We start from the raw sequence: 24,374 nt of genomic DNA, 5'->3' as shown, positions 1-24,374 counted from the left end.
ACAGGCCCCAGCCCAGCCTTGCTCCGGCCGCCGCCACCGCCCCTGTTTTGTTTCCATGGCAACAAGAGGCGCGGGGCTGGTTCCAAACATAACGCGCTGTGGAAAACATGCGGCTCGGGGGACCCCCCCGCAGCCCCCGCTCGGGGCCGAGCCCTGAGGGGCCCCAGAGCAGCCCAGACGTCTTGCAGATTTGTGAGGGCCCCCAGAACCCGTCATGGAGCACAAAATCCCCTTCTCTTGCTCCCACTGCGTCCTCGGGTGTTCAGGGCTCCCCTCCATCGGGGCTCCCTGATTCTCCAAGGCGCGCAGGGCTGAGGATCCATCCCCCTTCGGGAGGCACCTCTGGATCAGGCGGCGGCCGCCCTCTCCAGAAGCCCTCGGCTCCGCCCCACGCCGTTTTCAGGCCGCCTCTCGGGCCTGGACAAGCCGCGCCCTCCTGACAGCCTCCTCTGGGTCCCGAGCGCGATCTGCCGAAAGGGAGGGGGGCGGATCCATACAGTGGAGGGCTGAAGCGCAGGGGGAGGTGCTTCCGGGACAGAGGGCAGGCAAGATGGCGGCGCCCATGGAGCTGTTCTGCTGGTCAGGGGGCTGGGGGCTGCCGTCAGTGGACCTGGACAGCCTGGCCGTGCTGGTGAGGGGTGGCGCCGGCGCTCTCTGCTGCGCCCTGGAGGACTGGGGAGGGGGCCGGACTAGCCGGTCATCCGAATTTTGCCAGGGCGCCTCAGTACGGGCACAGGGGTGTAAACTGAGGCAATCCAAGAGCGTGCCTGGCCGGTATGAACTCTGTTCGGTGCCTTGTTAGCCTAGGTTTTGTTTAGCAATGGAAAGAGGCCTGGTCGGGGGTTCAGAAGATGAATTTTAGTTCTTAAACATCCATTTACTGGCTATGTGACCTTGGGGCGGTCTCTTCCCTCTGGGCGCCGTTTCTTCATCCGGAGCTTTACAAAGGCTGGATGATCTCAAGGTTCTCCGGCTTGGCATTACTGCCTTCCCCTCAGTCTCCCCTTCCTCCTCCTCACTCAACGGCATTTACTGAGGTTATTGTTTATTGAACCAAAAGGCCCACCCACAGCTAAGGCTCTGTAGAAAGAGCTTTGAAGTCAAACTAGTTAACTCATTCACTCACTCTTTCATTTTCACTCTACTCATTTCATTGTATTAGGCCTCTTCCAGATACCAAACATGGGCATGCAAAGATGAATAGCATTTGGTCCCTCCCCTGGAATTGTTTACATAAAGTTAGAAACGTCAGCAAACAAGTGTAATAAAATGTTCAGATGCTAAAGTGGGAACAGACCAAACAGACTGCCCAAGAAGGAATGGCCAGTGCTTCCAAGTGAGGCTAGGTGTTCACCAGGTAGATGGAAGGAGAGGATATAAGAGGGAAGGGTTTTCCTGGCTGATTTGTAATCAGGGACATGTCCATAAGGTCTCTAAGGCCTGTGTTTGTCCGTTGTAAAATGGGAACAATAACGTCTACCTTTTTTGTGTGAAGCAATCCCTCAGTGTAGAGCATAGCACAGAAGGTATTCAATAAATGTTATTTCTTGTCTTGATTCCCCTGTGTGGGCCATGTCCTTGGCCTCTCTGCCTTCTGCTTCCTTCCCTGCAGACCTATGCCAGATTTACTGGTGCCCCACTCAAGGTGCACAAGATCACCAACCCCTGGCGGAGTCCTTCAGGTACCCAGTGTTCCTGGGGGGTGAGGAAGGGCGTGTACAAGGGGAAGTGCAGGAGACAGACAAGGGTGTGTTGTGGCTATGTGTGGATAGGTGGCTAAGGGTCTGGTGGAACTTCTTTCTCAATGTCAGGAACTCTGCCTGCCCTTCGGACCAGTCATGGAGAGGTCATCTCAGTACCACACAGGATCATCACCCACCTTCGAAAAGAGGTAGGTGGTTTGGGTAGGGTGACTGCCAGCGAGAGATGTTCAGTCAATAGAGTGCCACACACATTTATTGAGTACCAAGTGTATGCCAAACCAGATGCAGGTGACCCAGGGCTTCAAGGGACATGTAGTCTCGTGGAGGAGACACAGACATGTTGCTGTGATGCAGTAGGCTAGAGATTCAACTAGGCCACTGTCGAGACATCTGGAGCCGCAATGCCTTCTGCCTGCTGGGCAGGGAGGGAGAGATGAACAGGCTGTTGACACATGGAAGGGAAAGGAGAGTAGGAAATAACAGATGCAGCCCTCAAAGATGAGACCAGTGGGGGGCTGGGGTGGAAGATGGGGTCAGAGAGCGAGTTCTAAGGGCCATTACTCTCTTTTCAGGGACCAGGTCAGGCTTTATAATACGGGGCTCAGGATGGGCAAGACCAAGCGCCACGACGGGAAAGTTGAAAGAGCTTCACAAGAGGGCTAGAGAGGCCCACGCTGTGCTTTTCACTGTCCCTGGCTATGTGACCACCTTGGGCAAACTGCTTAATCTCTCAGAGCTGTAAGCTTATTTGTAAGACCAGGGGCTTAGCCAGGACACTTTCCCAGGGCTCTTCCAGCTTTCATGGTCTGCTTCCAAAAGGGAGCATGCTGTCAGAAGTAGACCCCTCTTATTAATTTCTACTTTCCCAAAGGTGGAGGAACTGGGGAATTAATGGAGGCTTGAGAGGAATGGAGAGAAGGGATCCAGGTAAAAGCCAAAACTCCTGGTGGGACTGGGCCACTGTTTCTTTTTGTATGAGCACAGCTTTCCCTGTTTCTAAAGAGTTTTCTCCTACCGCAGCCATATTGAGAGAAAGATTATCACCCCTATTCCATGGAGGAGAATGAGGCTCAGAGAGGTTTAACGATCACACTCAAGAGGTTACTTGGGGACAAAGTTTACTCAGGATGTGGAGGAGGGTGCTGAGGAGCAGACACTGGAGCCTAGGAAGGTGTGGCAGGCTGAGACCTGGGGATATGGTTGGAATGCGTGTGTGGTGGCGCCTGGAGCATGGACTGAAACAAGAGCGGCCAAGAGCTGAGCATTGAGAGAACTAGCCAGGGAGCCCTAGACATGGGTTCACTGGGTCCCGGAAGCGTGAGGATGGCGTCCCCTAGTTCCTGAGGCATTGATTGAGGCCCAGCTTGCATCTGAGCTCTGCGCTGCTAGTTTTGTGGTGTCTGGATTGGGGAAGTTACTGTTAGAAAGTTGCCGTCAGCAGGCATCCCGCCAGCTTTCCGTGGAAACTCTGGGAGCTGCTCCTGGTTTGTGGCTGGGCCTTCCTTCCTCCCCCTAGTGGGCGCAGGACCTTGACGGCCAGCAGGCTCCAAGGTCCAGGCTTTCCGCCAACAGCAACAGGCTACTGACTGGGCCCAGGCGAGGGGGCCTCCGCAAGAAAAGCTCCTTGCTCTACCTCTGCTGTGCTCAGAGGTCAGGGTGGGTGGTGCCAGACAGGAGGCCTCCCTTGTTGAGGAAGCGTCCCCGCAGTCCCCCAGCATCCACCTCATCGTGGACGTTTCCTCCACAGAAGTACAATGCTGATTACGACCTGTCAGCCCGCCAGGGAGCAGACACCTTGGCCTTCATGTCATTGCTGGAGGAGAAGCTGCTCCCAGTGCTGGTGAGTGCCCAGGCCTACACAGACACACACACACACCCAGCACGGGAACCAGAATCCCACCCTGAGTCAGGCAGGTGCGGTGGCTCAGACCAGCCTCTTCCTTCCTACATACCCAATGCAGATACATACTTTTTGGATAGACGCCAAGAACTATGTGGAAGTGACCCGGAAGTGGTATGCAGAGGCAATGCCCTTTCCCCTCAACTTCTTCCTGCCTGGCCGTATGCAGCGGCAGTACATGGAACGGCTGCAGCTGCTGTGTGGGGAGCACAGGCCTGAGGATGAGGAGGAGCTGGAGAAGGAGGTACCTCTGGGACAGGAGGGTGTTGTACGACAGGAGCCCCCAGGATGATGGCAGAGGGGCCAAGTGCCTGGGAGGGGAGGCGGTACCCAACCCGCAGCCGCGGGCTGACCTTGTGTCCCCTCCATAGCTATACCAGGAGGCCCGAGAATGCCTGACTCTTCTCTCTCAGCGCCTGGGCTCTCAGAAATTCTTCTTTGGAGATGCGTGAGTCTCACTCCAGGGGAGTCATAGGTGGCTTGGAAGAAGATACAGGTTCAAATGTAGCCACAGGGGCTAGGGTGGGGGCTCAAGCTCTGGACAGGAGGCGCTCGGCACAGACACTGGGTCTGGTGAAGGCAGGCCTGTGTGTGAGGCCAGAGCCACCTCAGTGGTACAGGAGGGTGGAGGGCCGCCAGGCCCGGGACGGGCCTGCTGAGCTGTGGGGCACTCAATGTGCCCTTTATGCAGCCCTGGGATAGAGTCCCATTCAAGGCCAGGCTGGCGCCACCTGGGGCACTTTCCCCACCCCAGGGCCAGGGCTGTGTGTCCTCTTCTCCCCCGGTGGTCCCCGCTGCCCAGAGCCTATCTTCCCAGGGACGACTCTTCCTCTGACCCCATCTCTCCCCTTCTCCATCCCACTCTTTTCTCTGCTGCAGTCCCGCCTCCCTGGATGCCTTCGTCTTCAGCTACCTGGCCCTGCTGCAACAGGCGAAGCTGCCCAGTGGGAAGCTGCAGGCCCACCTGCGGGGGCTGCACAATCTCTGTGCCTATTGCGCCCACATCCTCAGCCTGTACTTCCCCTGGGAAGGAGGTAAGGGGCGGATGGGTGGGGAGGTGGGGGGTGCTGGTCCTGGGGAGAGTGGGCAGGGATCCAGGAACCAGCCTCCCACCCATCTCCGTTCCTCTCCCCTCAGCTGAGGCACCACCTCCACGCCAGACACCAGCAAACCCAGAGACTGAGGAGGAGCCATACCGGCGCCGGAACCAGATCCTAACCGTGCTGGCGGGGCTGGCAGCCATGGCCGGCTATGCCTTGCTTAGCGGCATTGTCTCCATCCAGCGGGCACCATCTGCCCGGGCCCCAGGCACCCAGGCCCTGGGCATGGCTGAGGAGGATGAAGAGGAATGATTTATCCTCATGCTCTCAGGACTGATTTTTCTACTGTCATGCATTCCAGAGGCTCCTGTGTTTCCCCATTGTTGGTATGGTGGAAATGGGGTGCCACCCCCCCCAGAAATAAAACTGCTCACATGGACTGAGATCAGACATTGTGTCTTTCAAGAAGCTGCCATTTCTCCTAGCTGGTACGGGGGGCCCTCTGGTGCTTAGCTTCGTTCACTGCCTGTGCCTTGGTGCTGACATCTGCACAGGCCTGGTTCTGCATCTCCAAGAAAGACAAACAGTTCCCAGTTTTGGGTCCGGCTTTCCTCGTCTCTTCCTTTCCTTAACCTCTCTTTCCATCCACCCCACCCCCTACCCCTGTGTTTGTACAGACAGTGAGCTCACCCTGGGCCGGGGCCCAGTTTCCACAGGCAACCAGAGCATAGCACACGCTCACACAAGCACGGGGGTGGAGGACCACTGGGGCTTCCCGATCCTTTCCCTAGGGCCCTCCAGCCCCTGGCACCAACTAGAGGGGAGAATGAGTCACCCAAACCACTGCCTCTGGGCTTACGTCACTTAAGCTCCCCCTGGTCCTGCTGTACCCTCTGTAGCCACAGACCGCTTGTGGGCTGACCATGTCCCTTTAATGTCCATGCTGAGCCCAGGCGCAAGCGTGGGTATCAGCTCCATCACTGGCGACGCCACAGGTAGGTGTGAATGGAGTAGCCAGGTGAGACGGTTTCCATGAAGCCCACGGCGGGATCCTTGATGGTGAGAGGCACGTCCTTAGAGGAGCTGGGGGAGGTAGGGAGGAGAAGCGGAGTGTGTGATCCCGCCAAGCCCACCGTCTCGTCTTCATCCCAGTTCCCAGGTCCCGCTGCTCTCACCGGTTCAGCACGACCGCAACCGCAGAGCCGTCAGGACGTAACAGTGCCACCACGTCCAAGTCGCTCTTCTTAGTGGCAACCAGCCCCACTCTCTGTGAGCCCTCAGGAATGAACTTGCTGAAGTGGGAACAGGCATTGTCAGGGACCCCAGCCCTGAGGGTAGCTTCCATCAGTCTATCACTTGAGAAGTCACCTTCCCTACCATCTACACCACCCTGCCCCCTGCACACCGGCCCCCAGAACCATTCCTAAGACCTGCCCTAACTCTCCAGGCCTCCAGCCATGCGGTTAGGTATGCCCTGCCCTCTTGCCTCCTAGCCTCAGCATCAGGCATTGAGGAACTGTCTGTCTCAAATGCCATCTAGTCACTTCCTACCTACACGGTGCAAAAGGGACAGATGCGAGCCTCCCAAGGTTCCCACTCTCCACACCTTCCTGCTCCCTCATAGTGGGTGATACAAGCCCAGTGCAGGAGATGTTAGGCCTGGCATGGAGTCGGAGTGCCCACCTTCCACTCACCTGAAGTGGCCAAGGTGGTAAAACATAGGCTGCTTGTAAAATGTGTCCTTGGCAATATCCACAATGATGGGGCTATCAACAAAATTGCGCACCCAGTTGGGTCCCCCTTCAGGATTTAGGGCGAGGTTCCAGTCGGTCCAGCCGACCACATGGTAGAGGAGGTTCTAGGGCAGGAACAGGGCAGAGACAAAGGTTCCACATTGGGCCCCCAGTGAACACAGTTAAGTGTCACATGAGGGAGATGGGCTGTGGGGCCTCAGCCCTGGGAGGGGTGTGTTTTATATCCTTAATATCTAAGGAGGGGACTTCCCTGGTAGTCCAGTGGTTAAGTATCCTCCTGCCAGTGTAGGGGACACGGGTTTGATCCCTGATCCAGGAAGATTCCACATGCCGTGGGGCAACTAAGCCCGTGCACCACAACTACTGAAGCTGGCATGCCAAGAGCCTGTGCTCCACAAGAAAAGCCGCTGCCATGAGGAGCCTGTGCACAAAGGCTAGAGAGCAGCCTTCACTTGCTGCAATGAGAGAAAGCCCGAGCGGCAACGAGGACCCAGCACAGCCAAAAACTAAAAATCTAAGGAGGGAGGGGTTTTGAGGACAGAAGCATCACCAGAGAAACTGAGAAATCTGAGGCAGATACAACGGCTCAAGCATTCAGAACAAGGTGATGGGGTGCACAGATCTCTGAAGGGAAGGCAATAGAGGGCATCGTGATATCCCCAAACTTTGCCCCCAAGAGTAAGCGAGCTGGGGAAAAGCTGGAGAGGAGAGCCCCCGTCAGCCTCTGATGAGACTAGCGAGGGGTCCAAGGTGGTCTGCTGTGCGGAAGGAGAGACTGAGGTGGCTTACTGTGATGATACTGTGGCTGTACCGCATCCCTCGATCCCAGGAGCCCAGCCGCACACTCTGCTCCCAGAACTTGGAGCCCACACAGGCCTCTGAGGCAAAGAGCATGGTGTTGGGGAACAGGCGGTGCGTCTCCCCCAGGGTGGCTTTTGCTGGAGCCAGGAAGTCCAGGTACCAATGTACAGCGATGCCATGAACATACTTAGCTGCTTCTGGGTCTGCCAGCACCTGTAGAGAGAAAGGGAAGGGATACTGGGGAGACAGAGCCATGGAGCCTGGGTCCTACACAAGGGATCTGGACGAGGCACTAGAACTTGAGAGGTGGGCGCAGGATGAACACAACTTAGAGGGGGTTAAAGTGATAACCTGGGAGATTCTTGGGGCTCTGGAGATCCAGAGGGGGGTCACCACTATCCCCAGGATCCCAGGGGTGCCACCTGGGCACCTGGCCCCAGCCAGGGTACTCTAGGAATCAAAGTTGGGGCAGGGAAGGTACTCTGTTCAGGGGCTAGTCATCTGGATGCTGGATTTGGGGTCACTAGGGTACTAAGGGCTTCCCAGGTGGTTCAGTGATAAAGAATCTGCCTGCCAAGGAGATATAGGTTCAATCCCTGGGTCAGGAAGATCTCTTGGGGAAGGAAATGGCAACTCACTGGTATTCTTGCCTGGGAAATCCCATGGACAAAGGAGCCTGGAGGGCTATAGTCCATGGGGTCGAAAAAGAGCCAGACACAACTGAGCATCTAGACAAGGTACCCACGGGAGTCCTGGTCCTTACCACCTGGGCCCAGCGAGGCAACAGCAAGCGCTGGTCATCCAGCATCAACAGTCGGACGTCACGGTGTGTGCTGTTGGCAAGGATGGGACCCAGGTCACGGGCAATGAAGTCTCGCTGGTGCTCAGGAGTGAAACCCAAGCATTGGAAGGGGTACCCGGTAAGGAGCCCTGCAGTAGGCTCGTTCTCGGCTGTCACTGCCCAGAACCGTAACTTGTGCTCCGCGTAGGCATCCAGGAACCTGGCGAGGGCAAGGGTGTGAGGGATCAAGGCCAAGAAAGGGGACCAGGACCCTGGGGACTAGGAGGTCGGACTGAATGGGGAAGACTGAGGGGCCTAAGCCTGAAAGGCCCAGAAGGTAGAAAGATGAGCTGAGATCTGGCAGCCGAATAGGTCAAGGGTTGGGACGCAGACCAGGGTGTGTGAGAGGGGAGGCTGGTCCAGACCCGATGGCCCTGCTGTTTCCTTACTTGACAAAGTATCTGGCCCAGGTCTTGTGGTAGAGATCCCCTGGTTGACCCTTGAGTGTCCCCTTCCCATTCACAGCCCCATTAGTCTTGAGCCAAGTGGGTGATGTCCAGGGACTGGCAAAGAGTGAGACAGAGCGGTTGGCCAACTCCAGAGCTTGGTGAATCAGTGGTATCTGGAAACAAAGGTAGTGAGGAGAGACACCCAGAGTTGGAACATAGACAGACTGGCCCAACCAGTGTATCTGGCCTAGCCATCAACCTCTACCCTCCTATCCCGAGTTCTATGTCTCTCTGCAAACTGCTGTAGCCTGAGGCCCCTCAACCACCAGGCATCAATGCTGCTGGGGCCTGAGGCAGCCAGAATGCCCACCTTGAGCTTGACATCTTCCTCTGGAAGGCTGAAGTTGAGCAGCTGGAAGTCATCAGGGCTGTCGTCATAGGTATAGGTGCGGATGGAGAAGTCACAGCTGGCCATGGGCACCCGGATGATGTTGTATTCAATTCCTGCAGAAATTCCTGAGTCAGGGCCAAAGAGAACTTGGGTGCAGGGTGAAGGGCAGACTATCTGAGCTGGAGGCCCCCGGCACTCAGCAGATGGATAGGACAATTTTTTTTCCCCACCGGGCATTAACAGAGACCCAAATGTCAGGGATGGGTGGATGTCAGGGTGAAAGGAAAGGTCAAAGAGCCAACTGCACTATGTCATCCTGTCCCTTTCCTCCTCGCCTTCTTCGGAGAAGTATGATTTGAGTAGCAAATTCCGTGCAGCAGGTGACAGGGCAAGGATGTTGAGGGCAGCAGCATCCGTCATGGCCCCTCCAAATCCCTTCACTTTCTGGAATTTCTGATCTGGCTGCAAGGTCAACAGCAACCCTGGGGACATCCACAGGGAATAAAAGGCGTCAGTGCACAGGGGAGAAACTCCATGCTGATCGCTGGCATGACTTGACCCCAGAAGGACCATAGCCTGGGTAAAGGGTGGTTACCTGTGCCTGTGCGATTGGCCTGGATGGTCCCCAGACTCAGCTCCATTCGGCGCCCGCTGCGAGTGCTCTCAAAGCGGCTGAAGGTGCCAGGGTCAGGCAGGGTCAAGGGGTCCAGAGAATCACAGTATGTACCATTGCAGACACACACCACCGAGCTGTAGCCAAAGCTTTTAGGGCTGCAGGGGCGGGCACCTGGCAGGGAGGGTGCACAGAGAGGCAAGGGCTGAGGGGTGAAGATGGGGAGAAGGGACGCACTAGTTGAAAAGAAAGACAAAATACTTGTTTCAAAAATTCCTGGGCCTCCCTGGCAGTCCAATGGCTAAGAGTCTGAGCTCCCAATGCAAGGGGAAGGGGTTTGATCCTTGGTCAGGAAATTACATCCCACATGCCACAACAAAGACCCAACTCAGACAAATAAATAATAAATAAATATTTTTTAAAATTATCTTGCTGTACCCCCACCCCACTGTTGCTCTCAGTCACGCAAAAGGATTTATTGAGCATCTACTTAAGTCCACCACCAGTATGCCAGAGACTGCCAAAGACCATATGGCAGAAGGGGAGCCTTGGGGCTCCTTCCCTTCTCTCTGACTCACTTACCTGATACCCACGACACTGTATGAAGTAGAAGTAATCCCATGAGGCTGGCAGCCATGATTCCTACTCTGCCCCGAGGCATAGGATACTCCTGAGAACACAATGAGGAGTGGCTAGAAGACAAGCCCCTCTCCACCTCTCATCTACTCTCCTAGGCAGGGCTTGACTGCCTATAGTCTCCCACCTTTAACAGAATGGAACAAAGCCCATGGACACCTGAGTCCAGCCCTCCCTCCAAGCTCTCTGCTAGTAATAGCTCTCTGCCCACCCCAAGCAGGACCCTCCTGCACCCCTCTTCCCAACCACTTCTCCTTCGATCCCACCTTCCCTCCATCAAAAAGCCACGATGACCTGCTTCAAGGAGAGCCTGTCATTCATTGAATTCCAGAGCCCGGTTAGCCAGAATTCCAGAAAGGGCATGACAGCAACAATTAGAAGCCTTGTCCCCACTCACCTCTCTGGAAGGACTTGAAAGCTCCATCACCAGGCAGGAAGACGTTGGGGTTCCCAAACTTCTGAGGGATAGAGGATCAACTAAATAAAAACAGGGATGCAGGGGACACCAGATTAGCTCTGCGGGTTAATTCCGGCATAATGAAACGAGTCACGTGAAACCACGGGAGTGTCACATGACCCAGGAAGTGAGGCAACTGCAACCATACTTGTAAAGGGCGACTGACTGGCTTCCTGAGGGCTTATACATCCTATGAAATTCTAGAAGGCATGTATGGATGACAGCTTTAGGAAGAATCTAGATGAAAGATCTGAATGAAGGATTGGGTAGAGGTTCCCGAATCCCAAAGGATGGGAACCACAGCAGGCACCGTGCCTTCTTAAGGAAAATATTTTAAAGTTATGCTGATAATGGTTAATACTAATAAAAGAGGATCATGGTACAAAAATACTGAGGCCAAAATCCTGAGGGATGATTAAGCAATCTTTGCCCTAGGGCAAAGATTGCAGGAGTCGGACACACAGATGCTTACAGATAAGGACAAAATTGGTAACAGCTGTGCACAGAGACCCTTCCTACAGGGCTTCATGGAGAAGGGGTGAGGGATAAGGAGTATTAACCAGAGAAGTGTAGGGAGGATGGGACCTGGGCAGGGGCCCGGTGCCTCCCCCGGCCTCTCTTGTTTCATCAGCAGATACAGATGAGAAGGAATTGATTCCCCTTTCTCACAGGACAGAGAGGTTGTGTAAAGCAGTTCAGAAACTGCAAAGTGTGGTACAAAGCTGTATCCTCAGTGGATGTGAGAAGGAGCTTGTGTTGCCTCGTGGGCCACATCACAGATTTAGTGGGAGTGACATACACATTTAAGACCTGGCTGACTCTCGCTCCCTGAGCCTATTTCCTCCCCAGTTAAACTTCCGCATCTGTTAAACGCCACCACCTCACAAGGTCATTACTACAATCAGTAAGATAAGCACAGTGCCTGGTACGCAGTAGACCCTCGGGAACCACTTGTCTTTTTTTTTTAATTATCTCAGTGAAGTGTTTCCAAATAAACTCCAGGAGAAATTGACCATTTCTTCTTCTAGGTCCCCATAACCCGAGAGGAGCTATGGTCTCGGTGAGAGGAGCTTGGTTTGAGTCGTGGCTCCACTATTTACTGGCTGTTTGATCATCAATAAACCGGAAGGGCTGATGCTGAAGCTGAAGCTCCAATACTTTGGCCACCTGATGTGAACAGCCAAGTCACTGAAAAAGACCCTCATGCTGGTAAAGGCTGAAGGCAAAAGGAGACGAGGACAGCCGAGGATGAGATGGTTGGATGGCATCCCCAATTCAATGGACATGTACTTGGGCGAACTCTGGGAGATGGTGAGGGACAGAGAGGCCTGGCCTGCTGCAGTCCTTGGGGTGGCCAAGAGTCAGACATGACTTAGTGACTGAACTGCAACAAACTGATTAATCACTCTAAGCCTCTGTTTCTCATCTATAAAAGGGAAGTGATAACTCCCATCGCACAGAACTGTTGTAAGGTGTCAGTATGATAACGCCCAGCATACTGCTAAGTCACTTCAGGCTTTGCGACCCCACGGTTTGTAACCTGCCAGGCTCCTCTGTCCATGGGATTTTCTAGGCAAAGATACCAGAGTGGGTTGCCATTTCCTCCTTCAGAGGATCTTCCTGACCCAAGGATCAAACCCTTGTCTCTTATGTCTCCTGCATTGGGAGGCAGGTTCTTTATGACTAGTGCTATCTGGGAAGCCCAACAAGGGTGTGTTGCCTCTCCCCTTGGGGAATCGAACCCAGTCTCCCATGTGACAGGCAGGGGCTCACCACTATGTTAATGAAGACTGGCACCAAATACTACAAGGTAGGGCTGAGTTTACATAAGGAGCTTGGAATTCCACAAATGAGATCTTACTCATTCAAGCAGAAGGTCTGGCCCAGGATGGGTAGGTCCATCACTATGTCCAATTCAGACTTCCTGTTTCTCAAGGAAATGCTGTACATGACGTGTTCTGGGGAGGAGAGCAGGTGACATCCAATATCTCACTTCCCTCGAGCTCACTTGGTCCACCAATATTTATTAAGCACATACTATATTTGCCCTGACCTGCTCTGCTGGCTCTCAAGTCCCTCTCCCTTGCCTGTTTCCCTTTGCAGGCAGAGACTCTGTTGAGTCTTTCGTTTCGTTTCTATCAAGGTGATTTGCCCTTGAGGCTTTTGTATTTTATCTTCTTCATAAAGTTGGTTATTTTATTTATTGAGTACCTATTCTACGCTGCTTTATGTTCATTGTCTCATTTCATTCTCACAAGGCAGATACTAATTTTTTCCCCACTTTAGAGATGAGGAACTTAAGACTCTAAATGGTCATGAAATTGCCCAAAGTCCCTTGACTACTCAGTGGTGGGACCTGGATTTGTAATAAGGGGTAGAGCAGGTACACATGGGACCCTATGGCTACCAACACTCAACCGGGCAGTGGTCCTCAAGGCAGAGAGTGGGTGAAGAAGATGAGAGGCCTTCTCTTCGGGGCCAGCAAGTGAGCTGGGGGGGTCTAGGGACAGGCTGAGGGCTGTGTCCCACAAAGCTCCAGAGCCCTCGCCACACCGTTCCCTGGCCAGGCCCAGGCTTCGAAACGGCTGCGTCCTCTCCTCCATTTCCCATCTGGGGTCTAATGGCAGTGCCAGTCTTCATGGGTCACCATCCACAGAGGCCTCAGCAACTGGAGTGCATGGCACTGCCATTAAGTGCCATGCACAGCTTCAACCAGCTTCAGTCTCTCCGTTCACATTTCTAAAACTGATACAGCTGAGATCAGCTGTCCACCTGCTAGGAGGTGGCAGAGGTCAGGGTTAAGCTGCAAGGACACTGCCCATCAAGACTTCAGGTCTACCTCTGCGGGTGGAGCTGTTCTGAGAAGGGCAACTGCTGTGAGCTGGGCACTAACCTGATGGGCATTTGCTACCACATGTATTCCCACTGACCTGACACAAATAATTCGCTCCAGTTTAAATGAAAAACCTGAGGACTGGCTGGGTGCTGGACACCTGGCTCCCTCAGTGATGATGGCTGGGCAGGCTCTGGGGACCTGCCCCTGAGTGCTCCACCCGCTGAGATCTGCCTCTTCAGCAGGGCCTGGGCACTGGTGGAAGGACACAGACTGGGTGCTGGACCAACGCTCTGGGGCAGAGTAACTGGCCAACCCAGGGACTCCTCCTCTTAGCCTTGGCCTTGGAGGGCGGAAATTGAGCCTTAGGACTTTGCCCTTTGTCAGAACAGAGAATAACATTTGCTCTGGTGGAGGTTTACAGCAACATGGTGACCTGACCATGACCTGACCTTAAGAAAAAATGATCTGACACCAAGAAGTTTGCAACAACTAACCACGCCCCCCACCCTTCTCTGTAAAAGGGCTTGGCTGAAAGCTTTCCAGGAGTTGGGGGTTTTTAAGGCATAAGCAACTTTGCACGGCCCTGCAGTAAACCTCTCTTTGCTCCAAACTCGACATGTTTTGGTCTTATCTGGCCTCACTGCGCTGAGCACACAGACTTGTGTTTGATAACCGATTCGTATCCAGAGTCCTGTGATACACATCACACCTGGAGGTGAGTGCCTCCTGGCGTCCCAAATGCTACCTTAGCTGCTGGTTATTTTCAAAAGCTGCTGTGCGGGTCTGCAGTGTTGCTTCGTATTGTTTTAAAATTGTCCCGTTTTCCACGGTGTGTTTTCTCTGCTAAAAATGAAGCCCAAGTTGGCTTCCAAAGTGCTGGCTACGTGGCACCATTTCTGGATCTGTGTTCTTCAAAGGCATTGGTCAGGGGATAACTGGTCGATAATGAAACAGAATCCAGGACTCCCGGGTTGAGCAAGATGGACTGGTTTTCAGCTGGGGAGGGGCTGGTCTGCCTCTGTTCCTGAGCTTCACTTTCCCTTTCACGGGAAATCTCCACCCAACAGCCTGAGCACCCCCTTTTCATACCAAGTATTTCCTCACACACTCTCTACTATCCTGAAATAAAGGTATAGATACTATGACTTACCTATACACATAATTTAAGAGACTAAATACTGTTGCCTTAATTGAAATATAAAGGAAAGATAATGGGACTTTTATTTATAGGAAAATATGTTTTCAATAAATAAATGCTTAGGAAGGATTATCTACAAGACATTATAGAATAGTCAGATATGTACTAACCTAAATGGAATAAATTAGGATTTAACAGAAGGAAAAACAGCCCATGAATTAATAATTTCAGTGTGTAATTTTCATGTAATTTTTACAAAATGTAATTATTATTATGCTGTAAAAATATAAAATACATGATAAAAATGCTTAAAAGTCAGTCTTTATAAATAAGATTCAATGCATTCCACAAGTCTTAACAAATTTACTATTTGATTCTAAGCCTTAGCAATTCAGTAAGGAATTTCTTTTCAGCAAATGGTGCTGAGATGACTGGATATCATGTGCAAAAAAGATAAACTTAGACCCTTACCCCACTCCATAATAAAAAATCAAAGCAAAATGAATCACAGACTTAAATATAAGAGCTAAAACTATAACATTTCTGGAATAAGGAAGATTAGCCAGTGGTTTCTTTTTCTTTGTTTTAGGCAACAATAAACATTTGTTATCTCACATTTTCTGTGGGAAAGGAATGCAGGAGTGGCTTATCTGGATGGTTCACACTTGCAGTTTCTAAAAAGATTATTGCCAAGACATTGGTCAGGGCTGCTGTCATCTGCAGTAGGCTTCACTGGGCTGAGGCTCTGCTTCCAAATTAACTGAAAGTGAAAGTGTTAGTCACTCAGTCATGTGGAGTCCTTGCAATCCCATGGACTATGGCCCACCAGGCTCCTCTGTCCATTGGATTCTCCAGGCAAGAATATTAGAGTGAGTTGCCATTCCCTTCTCCAGGGGACCTTCCCGACCCAGGGATCGAACCCAGGTCTCCCACATTGCAGGCAGTAAATTGTCTGTGTCACCAGGGAAGCCTAACATAGTTCATCACCTACCATAAGTGATAAACGGGGGCTGGCTGTTGGCAGAAGGCCTCAGTTTCCCACCACATGGAATAATTCACAGGGCTGCTTGAGTGTCCTCACATCATGGCAGCTAGATTCCTCCCCAGTGAGCGGTCTAAGAGAGAGTAAGGCAGAAGCCACAATGTCCTAGCCTCAGGAGCCACACATTATCATTTTTACAATATCCTATTGGATAACAGTCATCTTCTTTTTATTAATATATATATTTTTTAAATTTTATTTATTTTTTTAATTGAAGGATAAAGTGAAAGTCCCTCAATCGTGTCCAACTGTTTGCAACCCCATGAACTATACAGTCCATGGAATTCTCCAGGCCAGAATACTGGAGTGGGTAGCCTTTCCTTCTCCAGGGGATCTTCCCAACCCAGGGATCAAACCCAGGTCTCCCACATTGCAGGTGGATTCTTTACCAGCTGAGCCACAAGGGAAGCCCAACTGAAGGGTAATTGCTTTAATTTTTTTGTTACACATGTGTGGCATGCGGGATCTTAGTTCCCTGACCAGGGAACGACACTGTGGCCCCTGCATTAGGAGCAGTCTTAACCACTGGACTACCAGCAAAGTCCCTACACAGGTCTTCCATAGAGATGTGTGTGGGACAGAGAGGCTAAATAAAGGCATGCACACCAGGTGGTGGGGATCACTTGGGAGCCATCTAGGAGGCAATCTACCATAGTCCGCCCTCTGTTCCCCAATAAGGCATGTTTCTCCCACAGGTAAACACTCTTCCTTCCTCTCAAGGTCCCCCAAATTCTCATCTCATTATAGCTTAAGTTCAAAGTCTCATTAGACAATGGTTTCTTATTTATGAGTCCCAAATACAAATGATAGAAGAAAAAGATAAATTGGACTTCATCAAAATGAAAAATGTTTGTGTTTCAAAGGATGCCATCAAGAAAGTGAAAAGAAAACCCACAGAATGGGATAAAATATTTTCAAATCACATCTCTGATAAGGGCCTAGTATCCAAAATATACAGAGAACTCTTATAACTCAAAAATAAGAAGATAACCCAATTAAAAAACAGGCAAAGGACTTGAAGAAACATTTATCCAAAGATAATGTACAAATGTCCAACAAGAACACAAATAGATGCTTGACAACATTTTTCATTAAGAAAATGCAAATCAAAACCACTATGAAATACCACATCATATACATTAGGATGGCTATGATCAAAAAGACAGACAATGACAGGTGTCGGCAAGGATGTGGAGAAATTAGAACTTGGGAATGTAAAATGGTGCAGCCAATTTGGAAAACAGTTTGGCAGTTTCTCAAAGTGTTAAACAGAGTTACCATTTGACTCAACAACTCCACTTCTAGGTAGCTACTGAAAAGAAAACATTTGTCCACACAAAGACTTGCACATGAATATTTATAGCAGCGTTATCTATGGAAACAAACCAAATGTCTATCAGCTGGTGAACAAATACACAGACTGTGGTATTTCATTAAACAGAATAGTATTCAACAATAAAAAGGAACAAAATACCAATACATTCTATGACATGCTGCTGCTGCTGCTGCTAAGTCGCTTCAGTTGTGTCCGACTCTCTGCGAACCCAGAGACGGCAGCCCACCAGGCTCCCCCGTCCCCAGGATTCTCCAGGCAAGAACACTGGAGTGGGTTGCATTTACTTCTCCAAACATTCTATGACATGAAGGTACTTCAAAAACATCATGGTAAGTCAAAGAAGCCAGACAAAAAGACCACACATTGCATGATTCCATTTATATGAAATTCTAGAACAGCCAAATCTAGAGAGACAGAAAACAGATTAGTGCTTGCCTGCAGCTGGAGTGGGAATCGAAATCGCAAAATTCTATAAATTTACTCAAAATCACTGAACTGTACACTTAAAAGGAGAAACTTTTATAGTATATAAATTAAACCTGAATGAAGTCAGTAAAAAAAATTTCATTACATATTTGCAGTTGGTTCATGGTTTTGGTAGGAATACTACCACACTGAAACTCTTTACAACTAAATATATTACATAGTTGGAAGTGCTCTAATATGCTGAGTCAGTTCAGTCACTCAGTTGTGTCCGACTCTTTGTGACCCCATGAATCACAGCACGCCAGGCCTCCCTGTCCATCACCAACCCCTGGAGTCCACCCAAACCCATGTCCATCCAGCCATCTCATCCTCTGCTGTCCCCTTCTCCTCCTGCCCCCAATCCCTCCCAGCATCAGTCTTTTCCAATGAGTCAACTCTTCGCATGAGGTGGCCAAAGTACTGGAGTTTCATCTTTAGCATCAGTCCTTACAATGAATATTCAGGACTGATTTCTCTTAGGATTAACTGGTTTGATCTCTTTGCAGTCCAAGGGACTCTCAAGTCTTCTCTAGCACCACAATTTGAAAGCATCAATTCTTCGGCGTTCAGCCTCTGTTTTGGTCCAACTTTCACATTCGTACGTGACTACTAGAAAAGCCAATTGCTCCTAATCATGGTCTCCACTAAAGACATGTTTCCAAAATGCCCTCTAGGGGACAACTGAGACCCACTGCCCTAGGGGAGTCACCTCAAATGCCCAGGCTGCAGTAGTCACGATGGACGTGCTGCTGCTGCTGCTGCTAAGTCGCTTCAGTCGTGTCTGACTCTGTGCGACCCCAGAGACGGCAGCCCACCAGGCTCCCCCATCCCTGGGATTCTCCAGGCAAGAATGCTGGAGTAGGTTGCCATTTCCTTCTCCAATGCATGAAAGTGAAAAGTGAAAGTGAAGTCGTTCAGTCATGTCCGACTCTTCGCAACCCCATGGACTGAAGCCTACCAGGCTTCTCTGTCCATGGGATTTTCCAGGCAAGAGTACATACTAGGTGGCCACAAATGCGTTCCTCGTTTCCCTTTGCACAGCACTTTAAAAAGACTTAGCTAAACACCAAGGGAGGGCAACTGGGAAATAGATATAAGTGAGAAGCTGAAGCACAAAAATAGTTTGGCTGACCCAGCACAGAAGTTCTGATCTCACTTCAGCCAACCCTTGGCTTAGACAGCAAACTCCAGCCTTGGAGCCTGGCAAGGACCATGTCACAGGCTCCTTACTCTGTAGGTCTCAAGTCAACTCCCCAAGGAGGGTGCCTCCTCCTGGTCCCACTGTCACGTCCATGGTCAAAGAGAGACACTCTCATGTCGGGTATGGCAGAGGAGGACTCAAAAAATACCAAGAGGTAAGTCAACCTTTAATCTGTCCTTTCAGCTCTGGTTTCTGATCTGAAGAAACACCACTCTTACTGATTACTGACACCAAATGATTTCTCCCTCCAGTGAGACCCTTCTGCCCCTTAATTACTAGGTTGTAGCTTCATCTCCGGATTCATCAACAAACTTTTTTTTCAGCTCTATAGAGATAAAATTTTTTATGTCTCTAGCTCAGTCATTAAAGAATCTCCCTGCAATGGAAGAGACTTGGGTTCGATTCCTGGGTCAGGAAGATCCCCTGGAGAAGGAAATGGCAACCCACTCCAATATTCTTGCCTGGAGAACCCCATGCACAGAGGAGCCTAGTGGGCTACAGTCTATGGGGTAAGAGAGTCTGAAACGACTTAGCGACTAAACCGCGACTGCCACTGAGATGTAACATTGTGTAAGTTTAATGTGTACAACTGATGATCTGATACATAATTTGACATGTTGCTGAGTGATTATGGCAATAGTTGGTTTAATTAACCAACTCTTAAACAATAACCATAGCATACCTGTAAAGTCCAGTGCAAATGGAAAGTGTTTGTACCTCATATGCTTTCCTGTCATTTTTCTCAAGATACCAATAGCTCATCTTTCATGGGTGCTTACTACATGCATTAGCCTGACAGCCCCATGTTACGGGGAAAACTGACTCAGAGAGGTTAAGTAAGTGGCAGAGTCAAGCCTAAATGCAGCTCTTTCCTACTCTGAAGCCCAAGCAGCTCTTAGTCATCATGTCTTACAGTCTCCCTGACATTTCAGTAGTATATTTTTAGTCTTTGGTAAGCTTCTTTTTCTTTCTTTTTTAAACAGTTATTTATCTATTTATTTATTAATGGCTGCACTGGGTCTTCCTTGCTGCATATGGGCTTCCTCTAGTTGTGGTGAGTGGAGGCTACCCTGTTGCGCTTGCCCAGGCTTCTCATTGTGATGGCTTCTCTTGCTGCAGAGCACGGGCTCCAGATGTGCGGGCTTCAGTAGTCGCAGCACACGGGCTCAGTACTTGCAGCTCGCAGATCCTAGAGCTTGCACGCCTCAATAGTTGCGGCACATGGACTTCAGCTGCTCCATGGCATGTGGCATCTTCCCAGACCAGGGATCAAACCTGTGTCCCCTGTATTGGCAGGCAGACTCCTATCCACTGTATCACCAGGGAAGTCCCTTCTGTAAGTTTCTAAATGGCCACAGGGCAAATTTCACAGTTCCTATTTATCTGAAACCTAAAACTCTTCCTCAAGAGACAAGCACAGAATTGGGGCTCAGGTTTACTGAATGAATGAATGAGTTAAGTTACTAACCACATTCACTGTTTAAGGCCCTGCTTGTCAGTGTTTCAGGGAATGTCTTTGGTGTGATCTGAAGCAAAAGAATGGTGAACTTCCAGAAGAATGAAGCTAACTCTGAAGAGGACTATTAGAGCCAGAGTGAGACTTAATTGAGGGGATTTGGTTGAGGCAACAGGAAGTATGATTCAAATGCTGAACAACTGTGAGCCTGCTCGAACACTCCTCACTGTCCTGAGCCTCCCATGCAAGGCTGTCATGAGTCTCATTGCAGATAAAAAGGTATGAGAAGGTGGTCCTTGTGAACTGTAAAACTCCATATGGATGGCTGGAATTATTATTGCTATTGTTATCTAGCCTTTGTTTTTTCCCTCCCGGTACAGCGGAAGGAGTCTTTGGTCCCAGGCCTTTACTCCCACCCCTGCTCCCTCAAGCTGCCACCAATTGTCTCCCTCAAGAGGAAGCAATAAGGAAGGGGAAGGGTGTTTTGACATGGACACCCTAGTGATTATACAGGATTAAAACCCTTGCTTCATTCCTTACTAGAACTGAGATACTGGGAAGGTACTTGACTTCTTGGAGCTTCAGTTTCCTCATCGTCAAACTTCTTGCCTCATGGGTTGTTATGAGAACCTCATGCAACAATGTGTGTAGTATTACTCACAGCCAAACCTCTGGGATGAGTTGCTACACTTGGTGAGTCTTCTCTCCATTTCTTACGTTGCATGGGGTGAAGCTGGTCCTCTTGGCTCCCCAAAACTGCTCTTGCCAAGGTCACTGATGATCCCTCTGTTGCTAAGTCTAGTGAATAATGCCCAGCCAGGGATTCCCTGGTGGTTCAGACGGTAAAGAATCCTCTTGCAATGCGGGAGACCTGGTTTAAATCTATGGGTTGGGAAGATCTCCTGGAGGAGGGCATGGCAACCCACTCCAGGATTCTTGCCTGGAGAATCCTGATGGACAGAGAAGCCTGGCGGGCTACAGTACAGAGTCAGACACAATTGAGCAACTAAGCACAGAGCACTTATCTAACTGTACCTTTTACCTCAGTTGACACTGGCCCCTCTGTTCTAGAAGCATTCCCTTTTGTTCTTATGACTTCGTACTCTGCTGCTCTGGAGGTCCTCTCCCTTCTTTGGCTGTTCCTTCTCCTTTGCAGGCTTCGCCCCCTTTGTCTGCTCCTTAGGGTTTTGTCCTAGACCTTCTCTTCTCATACGTCACGCTCTCTCCAGAGACAACCCATGGCTTTGATTATCTTCTAGTTGCTTTTGGTTCCAAAATCTGCACTTCCAATCCCAATCCTCCTCTTGAGATGGACTCTGTGATAACTCTACCCTCCAGACCTTTCCTGCTGGAGTCTCATAGACACTTCAGCAGCACCATCACAAGGGCATCATCTCCTCCAGCCAAACCCACTCTTCCTCCTGTGTTCTCTATCCCGATGAACAGAACCTCTTCCTTGAAGAACCTGGGGCTTGTGCCTGATTCTGTCTTCTCCCTAAATCCTTCTTCCTATCATTTCTCTTGTTAACTACTGAAACACCTCTCATTTGACCTCCTACACTCTACTTTTCTCCTCCAATCCATTCTTCAAGAAGCATTCAATGGTGTAACTCAAATACAAACACTGAAGCTACCACTCTCCCTCCTAAAATCCTTCAATGGCTCCATACTGCTTTTTAAGAGGGTTTACGGGACCTGGCATCTTTGTTCCAGCTTCATTTCTCATCTCTCCATGTGGACTATATGCTCCAATCACATTTCGCCTAAGAGGCCACATTCCATCTTGCCTCTGCTCTGAGCTAGGATATTTTCTTCTCTCTTAAAAAAAAAAAAAAAAAAAGAATAAATACTCTTTTTCATCAGTAAGTCTTCAGCCTTAATGTCTCTACCATCAGTACCATTTTCCTGACACCCCGAAATGCGCAGGGCACCCTTGCTATGTGCTCCCCAATGCACATATTTGACAAATAATAACTGGGCATCTACTATGGGCCAGGCACTGTTCTAGATACAGTAATGAATAAGATGATAAAGTCCCTGACCTGGTGGAGCTTATGTTCTAGTGGGGATGATAGACAACAAACAGAACTTCAGATGGCCATGAGCACTAAGAAACAAAATAAAGGGGTAGGGAGTGCTGGACAAAGGGAGTGAGGGGGAGAGTGGCAGGAAGTGAAATTAGAGAAAAAGGTTGGGGGTCAGAGTCTGTAAGGCCTTCGTGGCCACTGTGAGGAGTCTGCATTTTATTCCAAGATGGAAATTCACTGGACAGTTTGGTGCAGGGAAGCGCTGCCATCAGGTCTATATTTTTAAAAGATCACTTTGGCTGCTGTGTAGAAATCAGACTGTAAGGGGTAAATGCCAAGGCACGGGGACCAATCTCTAATTACAGCCTGCCATGGACTGGCCCCCTTGTTCTCTATCCTTTCTCCTCAGAATCCTCACAGACTCTTCTTCAGTTTGCACCACTCTTCACCTCCAGGCCTAGTTAATGCCTATTCATCTTTCTTTCAGATCTCAGCCCCTGTCATTATGTCTGAGAAATTCTCTTTCTCACACGCACACACCCTCCTGTAACACAAGCTCACAAATCTCGCATCTCCTTTTAGCTCTTGCTGCTTGCAGTTAATTGTAAAAATGACTTAATGTCAATTATAGCACCCAGTGGCCTAACTCCTTTGTCTGTTGATCTGTCCATGCCAAAGCCTAATAGCGCAGGGGTCAATGTGTATGGCCAGTAGGGAGCACAGCACGAGGCGCTAGTGCTGTGCTCACAGAATATTTGTCGGATGACTGAAGAATGGATAAATTATACAGAACTCTTCCCCATTCCAGCCCTCAAAAATGCAAGTTAGTAGAAGAGGATTTGAAGATTTCCCCCCTCTTCATCACAAGTAAAACACGACCATCCCTACAACTAATGATAACAGTGCTGATTAAAAAGGTGAGCTGCAGATGCAGGGAAGGGAGAGTTAAGATCTAAGCAGTGCAAAATCCATTACGCCTACCGTCGGTGAAGCGAAACAGCAGCCCCAACCGGAGGCGAAAGGAAATCCCAGAGCAGCCTGTAAAGCTGGTAGGCGGGGCTGGAGAACAGGGCTCAGCGGAGGCAGGGTGCGCCTCACCATGCGCAGCCGCAAGGCGCGCAGGGCCGGTTGGGCGGGACCCGGGCGTCGCTCGGGAAGGGAGACCCGTAATCGTCAAGGGGCGGGACGCAGGCACTTTCCGCACGTCTTATTGGTAGTGCTGAGGACGGACTGTTTCCGCTGACCAGCCGTAGCCCAAATATGGCGCAAGCGTATTCGGGGGTCTATTTGGAAAGAGGGCGCGGGAAGCAAGAAGCGCGCATGCGTCTCCGTATATACTCGCCAGCACACCCTAATGGATGGGCGAGGTTGCTTTCCTTCAGTGAGTCCGAGTCACTGGAAGCTGAGCTGTACTCTTGAGTTTCCTCCTTTGGGAGTCTCGGGATAGGGAACATTTAGTGCCCAGAAATTGCCCCGTTGGGAACCCCAATCTCCACTCCCTCCTATCTCATTTTGTCGTTCTGGCCGCGCCCTAACCCTCTTTCCCTGAAGCTGGGCTGTTATGATGGTGAATTATTCAAGAAGCCTTGCAGCCTGACGCCATCTATGGGCAGTGCCCCTTCCCTCCCCCCTCTCTCCTGAGGGCCCCACTACTATCCCCAAAGTCATAGGGTCCCGAAGCTGTTTACAAGACCTCATGCTTTTAGTGAGTTTGTTGAGGACCTACTAAGTGTTAGACCGAGTGCAGTGAGCAACCCCCTGCTCATAGGAGTTTGCATTCTATGGGACGACACAAACAAGATAATTTGAGATAGCAGTTAAGTATTCAAAACAACAGGGCAGTATGATAGAATGCGAAGTGCTCAACGAGAAGATGAATATTGAACTAAGACTCTCGAATTAGGTGAAAGCAACAGCTATAGGGCAGAGTTTCGTGTTGGTGAAGAGTTAGCTGGTGGTCTCTTGCACAATGGCTGTTTGAGTGGACCAGGTTGTACCTGACCATAGTTTCATAAGGAGTTTGGAGATCATCCTAAATACAATGGGAAGCCATTACATTTAGGCAGAACTTTAATATGACATGATTTCTTACCACTTTGCTGACTGGAGAATGGATTGTGGGAAGAATGGAAATAGATCAATTAAGAGGCAAGGAGAGAGGGTGGTGACTAGGGCTAGGTAGCTGGTGAGACATGGAAGAGTTCAGGGTAAGACTGGACATGCCAGATGAGAAAAAAGAAATGAGGGTAATTCCTATGCTTATGGAAAGTGCAGGGGGTGAGTGGTGGTGCCATGTATTAAGAGAAGAATGTTCGGAGAGGAACACGCACAAGGGTTGGGAATCAAGA

The 24,374-nt window shown here is 50.2% G+C and overlaps 2 protein-coding genes across 2 annotated transcripts; one reads left to right on the top strand and one right to left on the bottom strand.

Annotated features, from left to right (window-relative positions):
- Positions 1 to 92: 92 nt before the first annotated feature.
- Positions 93 to 5,088, top strand: MTX1 (metaxin 1). The gene is given in 9 exon segments (XM_006060883.3): positions 93 to 317; positions 320 to 631; positions 1,613 to 1,682; positions 1,812 to 1,891; positions 3,451 to 3,543; positions 3,665 to 3,847; positions 3,975 to 4,051; positions 4,483 to 4,637; positions 4,741 to 5,088. Coding segments are annotated over 9 exon segments (1,395 nt in total). The 5' UTR covers positions 93 to 107; the 3' UTR covers positions 4,956 to 5,088.
- On the bottom strand, positions 5,084 to 23,058 carry GBA (glucosylceramidase beta). Its single transcript, XM_006060887.4, has 12 exons — positions 23,008 to 23,058; positions 10,466 to 10,545; positions 10,015 to 10,102; positions 9,415 to 9,606; positions 9,155 to 9,301; positions 8,799 to 8,932; positions 8,429 to 8,601; positions 7,962 to 8,199; positions 7,187 to 7,411; positions 6,338 to 6,501; positions 5,819 to 5,935; positions 5,084 to 5,726 (listed from the first exon to the last, which is right to left on the bottom strand). Exons 2-12 carry the CDS (start codon positions 10,490 to 10,492, stop codon positions 5,621 to 5,623), a joined length of 1,611 nt encoding a protein of 536 aa, XP_006060949.1. The 5' UTR covers positions 10,493 to 10,545; positions 23,008 to 23,058; the 3' UTR covers positions 5,084 to 5,620.
- Between the last annotated feature and the right edge of the window lie 1,316 nt (positions 23,059 to 24,374).

The sequence above is a fragment of the Bubalus bubalis genome, chromosome 6, assembly GCF_019923935.1.
Source record: "Bubalus bubalis isolate 160015118507 breed Murrah chromosome 6, NDDB_SH_1, whole genome shotgun sequence".
Classification (NCBI taxonomy): domain Eukaryota; kingdom Metazoa; phylum Chordata; class Mammalia; order Artiodactyla; family Bovidae; genus Bubalus; species Bubalus bubalis.
The sequence above is the reverse complement of the archived record's forward strand: the minus strand, read 5'-3'. Positions and strand labels throughout refer to the sequence as shown.